Source organism: Austrofundulus limnaeus, unplaced genomic scaffold, assembly GCF_001266775.1.
Source record: "Austrofundulus limnaeus strain Quisiro unplaced genomic scaffold, Austrofundulus_limnaeus-1.0 Scaffold3, whole genome shotgun sequence".
NCBI lineage: Eukaryota > Metazoa > Chordata > Actinopteri > Cyprinodontiformes > Rivulidae > Austrofundulus > Austrofundulus limnaeus.
In genome coordinates, this window is record NW_013952405.1 from 3,448,232 (window position 1) to 3,454,558 (window position 6,327).

At 38.9% G+C, this 6,327-nt stretch overlaps 1 protein-coding gene across 2 annotated transcripts in view; it reads right to left on the bottom strand.

Moving 5' to 3' along the window:
• The window catches only part of cacna2d3a (calcium channel, voltage-dependent, alpha 2/delta subunit 3a), a gene marked incomplete in the record, with an annotated part of 131,079 nt that overhangs the window by 8,480 nt on the left and 116,272 nt on the right, over positions 1–6,327 (bottom strand). For both annotated transcript variants that reach the window (XM_014017578.1, XM_014017570.1), the window contains 4 exon segments: positions 543–657; positions 2,719–2,774; positions 3,844–3,896; positions 4,014–4,089. In XM_014017578.1, coding sequence (XP_013873032.1) covers positions 543–657; positions 2,719–2,774; positions 3,844–3,896; positions 4,014–4,089 — 300 coding nt within the window.

Below are 6,327 nucleotides of genomic sequence, written 5' to 3' on the forward strand. Positions count from 1 at the left end.
CACACACACACACACACACACACACACACACACACACACACACACACGCACCCACACAAACACACACACACAAACAGATTTCCCAAGCTCACTGGCAGTTCCACAGCTGGGAGCAATGAAGGGCCCATTGGAGGGATCCAGAGAACACCCCACAATTGCCTGACAGAAAATCCCAAATTGTTAATAGGGGACCACACTCATTTTCCCATTTTTAAAGGAAGTTTTTTTTTTTTCGCACCACTTCTTTCCACCTCAGAGTGCCTTGTATTTCAAATTCCTGGAAGACAGAGTTAGTGTGTAGGTCTGTCTTTGATAGAATATTTGGATTAAACATATTTTCAATGGACAATAAATAAATTCAGTGTTTCTTACAAGTAGAGATAATAAAAATATATAATTGAGGGTTATTAAAATATTGATTTTTTTCATGAACCAGTGAATAACAGGATAAAAACCAAGACTTGTTTGAAAACAAGACTTCGTAGACTATTGCTGGTGCAATTTGTTGATGATTTGTGTGTGTGAGAGAGTCTGAGTCATACTTGATGCAGCCATCGCAGTCGATGTTCCCCATGTTTTCTTTGATGGTTCTCTCCGAAACAAAGGCTGGATACTCTGTGTCACACGGCACCTGCATGGTTGGACCTGCCGTCTGAGCTGAAGCAAGGACGGATGAGAAACAMAACAAATTCAGGAGAACAAAACGAAAACAGGAAGGACTCAAATAAATGAAGACAAAGACAGGCAAAAGAAAATGAATGATAAATATGGAACAGTAGAGGGGAGGGGAGGAACAAACCAAAGTCAAAGTTTGTGGAAAAGTTTCAGAACACCTATCCATGTATGAGTCAAATGATGCATATAAAAAATCAATAAAATAGATTGCAGGCTCAACACACCACATTCATGCAAAAACCAGAGGAATTAGAAAAAACTGTATTTCTGAACCAGCATTGCTTTTAAGTACTGATTGAAATAAAATCCCAGTAAATTCAGACCATTTTTACAGCATTTCTTGTGCACTACTGCCCTCCAGAGGGCTGAAACTACCCTACAGGACAGTTGGTTTCACATTGTTTCCAGGCCAAACTCATGTACTTAATAAATGTAGGCAGACAGTTTCATTACAGAGAAATGACACAGATATTTCTGAAGATTGTGAATTTTTTGTGTGATTGGAAAGAAGTGGTTTGATTACAGTGAGTCAGCAGAACAACCAGTGGCATTGTTGTGTGTGTGTGTGTGTGTGTGTGCGTGCGTGCGTGCGTGCATGCGTGCGCGCGTCAGATACAAACTGTAGACATGTATGAATGTCTGGGATTAGTTCAAGCTGAGAAGCTGTGTAGATTTGGTTACGGGCTGCTAAATTGGGGTATTTCAGCTGTGTCACAGGCCCTATGTCTTTGTTGTAAAAAGATATAGAAAGTACTGCTAAGACCTGAGGCTAGCCAGCTGTGAAATTGTCTCAAGTGCTTGGCGAGCATCGATGCCCAGCTTCACTTCATTCAGGATTAAAGTGCGCAAGGAAAGCATTTGATGGACTTTCATTTTTTGTGGTTCCACCTCCTTCCCCCTCGCGTTCAACAAATATTTTATTAGTTTTGGCCACAATTAATACGACAATGTGATGCTGCTCAGTGAGGCTTTCATTCCAGACAGGCAAAAAAATATTCAACACTTCATAAAGCATGAGGAATCACAGAGCTCACCGCCTGGCAGTGATAATATGAGAATGTGCATTCATGAAGGCAAGTGAGGGAAAAAAATGAGGAAGAAAGTCACAAAACCAATGGAAAAGAGAAAACAAAGACACGCTGTGTTAAAAGACACCCCCCCCGCAAACACACATCTATTTAAAACAGATTGTATCCTCCACTACACAGTGGGYTGTACAAGTATTCAACCTCTTAGTATTTTTTTTTTTGTTTTGTTGCCTTGCAGCTCGGAATTTGTAAAATACTTTGAAGAAAGTTGTTTAAATTGCTCTCAAATAAAAGTGAGTTTGCATTTGCATGACTGGACAACGTTTGTGAATGAATGCACGTTTCCARTCAGTATCATCTTTGGTCTAAGTGTTCATCGCTAAGAAAACAACTGTTCATTGAGCCCTTCTAACTGGTAATATAGACCCTTGCATCAGCTATTCTCAGCATAACAGGGATTTCTAAAACAATATTATTGTGGGAACATTTAATTAACAAGAAGCAGAAATATGTGATTCAAAGAATAAAGGCACTTTGTGGAAAGATCATCTGAGTTTTGTTTATTGCAATAAACAAGAACACAGAAGTTAACACAGAGCCATCAGGCTGTCTGTCGAAATTTGCACTAACCCCTGCTGCCCCGAGGCAGTTAGAAGGCCTCCTATAAATGCTGTTTAACAAACACCATTATGTCATCTTAATAAAGCAAGATTTCATTCTTAGGGAATGCTGGGTCAAAGGAAAACACAGATAAATACAAGAGTAGCTGCTGTTAGCGAATCTTGCTCTGGCCATAATCATTTTATCCGCTAATAAACGGGGTGTCATATAAAACTGGGTCATTAAAGAATGACATGAATTATTGGTTTAGAACAAAAATATTTTTTTTTCATTACATTGTAGTTTGTACACCAACAAATGTGTTAGAAAGGTGGGGGTGCGAACAGGATGGGTTTGTTTTAGCAGCATCTTAGAAGGCAGCTCGAGAACATGCAGCTTCACACACAGTTCTTACCTTTTGAAGTGAGGTCAGAGTTCCACCAGCTGTACAAGTTGAATTCAACCAGGAATCTAAATATGGAGACAAAGTCAGTCATTACAAATAAATGCCTATATAATAATAACGTGTCAGTTTCAGATGCTTTTTGTTAGGACTGCAACTTTTCTGCARTTTAAAAAAAGAAAATTACAATTTTACATAAATAGCTACCACAAAGCCTTTCATGTTTTATACAGAGAAATCCTGCTCAGATATATAACAATGACATACCCCATTTTCTGTGGCATTCTATGCAGTTTATATCTCTTTCATAATGTTTCAGTTGATTGTTTTTCTGAGTTTGCCTATAGAAAGAAAACTGCTTTGCAAACATGTTGAAATTTATAATTATTCATTTTGTAATTGCCCTGTTCACATGATATCAAGCTGAAAGAAAAATACCATGTTCTCTTAGTAGCACCTTAAATGAAACATATTTATATTAAGTACACCTGAAAGGAACAAAACTCATTAAATTAATTTACTTTTGCTYGCAGCATTTTATAGCAGCAACAAGAAATTGATAAAATATAAAAGGAAACATGGTGTACAAACTACGTGCCTACCTGACTGTTTAGTTTGTTTAAATCTTAAATTAGCTCAAAGGTCCAATTAAGGATTGGAGATGAATTTTTCATACAAAAAATAAAAATAAAAAAATAAATAACATACATACAATTTTATCATAACTGCACAGTTATTGTTTCTATCTAAAAATAACTCTGTTCCAATAAATAATTTAAATATTATATAACACTTAATATAACATGTGTACTGACAACTCCCATGATGCATGGTGGCAGTGACAGACCACCCAGGGGGACTAAACCACAACCACACTGTGGCATCTCAGGAATACYCCGTGCTGCAGGAAACATCAGGCAGCCATTACTGCTTCTGCTCACAGAGGCTCACATCAATGTACATGTGAAGGCATTCATAAACAAACACACTGTTGATGCACAGCTTGCTCACAAACATACAGTTAATCTCAGAGCCGGGAGGCMTAAGTAAAAACCCTGAAACCACTTGGACACTCTGAGCCTTTACCGTTACTGCATAAACAGACAACAGACAGTCTCTCATATGCAGAACTCTTACATGACAAGCTCGGTCAGAATCCACTTTACCGCTGCAAAAAAAGCAAAGTAAGGCTAAAAGATAAAAAAAGAAAGAAAAATATTGATTAGACAGTCATATCTGACTTTGAACTATATAGAATGAAAATATGTAGGTTGGAAAGTGGGTGTGTGGTGGGGAGAAGTGCTCACATCCAGCAGAGTGTGCCCACTGTCACTGCTCTCTGAATAGACCCGACACAGAGCCTGGTAGTCATAAAGAGTGACCCTGAGGAGATAAAGATAGAAGAGATGAAGCAGAGAACATCTGAAATGGAAAGAGGTCTGCGGCCTTATGACGATATTTCCCCMAAAAAGGACATATACGTCTCAATTCACACATTCTCTCTGCAGTAACATGCCCGAGGGGCCTTTTAAACTGCTTTGTGGGAGCAGGAAGAGAAGATCCCACCTCTGCAATAACTGCCTCTTCACCTGCCATTAATAAATTGGATGGATGTGGAAAGAATAGAAAGAGGACGGGAAGTGAAAGTTAGGAGCTTCCTCAGAGGTTCAGACAGATGTGTGTGTTTGTAGATAACTTGTGATGTTAGAGGAACACCAGAGGATTTAGGGATTAATGGATCCAGAGGCATTGTCTGGATTTGTACTGGTCACTCAATAGCCTTTAATGGTTTGATTTACCTGATATGGCTTGTAKGGGAATGTTGCCTCAGTCACAGTGTCAATAGCCAGCATAACAATACAAAACAATCCATGCTAATTTAAGCCACAAGAAGTTTACTRAAACCAAACTCAGCAGGGTCGGCCTGGAAAAAAGGCAGTATAGGCAAAGGGCAGTGTCCGTGTGCTCCACAAATGAGGGATGAAAAAAAAATGGTGTTTTATCAGAGTATAGTTGATATAGACTGTAGAGTAATCCCTGTTACTCAGGTCTATGAAGGTAATTTGCTCTGTGGGTTTCTCAGCCTGCTTTGTTACATGAGGTGTTATGGTGCAGAGAATATTTTGATGCAGTTAAAACTAACTACTGGTGATTAGTGTGTAGAAAACAAAATAAAAATAATGGAAGTTTCAGTTACAACCTCAAATAAGATCCAGGTTAAAGTCTGTTTTTCAGTGTTCTGCTTTCATAAAATACTGATTTTATGTTGTTTAATTCATCCCAAGAATTTAGTAAAATGCTCTTCAAAAGAATTCCGAGGGCAGTATACCCCCAGACCTCCCTAGAACTGCTTCACTCCTCAGCTGTTTTTTAACATGAACAGGTGTTCCTTGCTGCTGTCAGCAGATGTTATATGATAGACTTATGGTATTCTGTTTCAAATTAATCACAGTATATTGTTAACTATTGTACCTGAACAACCTTGTTTCTAAAGATTAAAAATAATATACAAAACAAAACTATTTAATTTGTTTAATTTGGTATGTGAATGTATGTAAATTGGCAGTGAGATTTATAAAATTGCACAAGGGGGTGCTACCTGGAATCTGGCCTAAGGCACGGAATTGGCTAGGGCYGGCCCTGCTTAAATCAGCTGATCAGCAAATCCAAGCTGGCAGTTTTAAAATGTGGATATGTTTTCTTGGTTATTTGAAGATATTCACTCATTTGAAATTGAATGTCTGCTACACGTTGCCAGTGTTGCTGCTTACTTGCAGAGATTTGTCCAGATTCTCTGAAAYTCATGATTACAGTATATTATTGAATAAAAAATGAATCCTGAAATTCCTTTCAATTGCATGTTGAGAAATGTTGTTCTTGATCTGTATTTGCTTGTTGTTGACAAAGTGGTGAACCTCCCCCCATCCTTGCTTGTGARTGACTGAGCCTTTCAGGGATGCTCCCTTTGTACCCAATCATGATGCTCACCTGTTACCAATTCACCTGTTCACCAAAGGCAATTGCTCTAAGACTGCAAGGGAAGCTCAGCTTCCCCTAAAATTAAAAAAGTGATCAAATATATACTGTTGTGTGTACATGCCATTGACTAAATATGCACTACAACGCAWGCTGCTCAACGAAAGTTGAGCAACTTTTGTTCAGAATCAGCTGRTAACGACACAGCTTTCCTCTCACTCATTCCCGCAGCTTCACAGTACTTTAAACAGTGGACGCTCAGCTTCCACAGAGYTCATTAGCGAAGCAAAGAGTGCAGCGAAACGAGGCGAGTCATTGGACAAATGCTGGGCTTTGTCCTGCCTGTCAGACGCTGATGGGGGTCTATGGGGCTGTGGGCTGGCCTCGGCTGACCCGGACGCTCAGCTTCTGCATGATGATTGGATGATCTGTCGGAGGCTGAATCCCTTATTGATTGACAGCAAAAAGAGCAATTTAGCGATCTTTTGGTGTAAACATCTGTGGGAGCAGTTTTTAATTTTCATTCTTTTCTGAGTTGAACCGGAGACTTTCCTAATCCTCTTAATGGCATTTTCTTTGTTAAAAACGACTAGCAAGAAATCAAGCTTCCATTTCTGGTGTTTCTTTATATACAGTGTGTATATA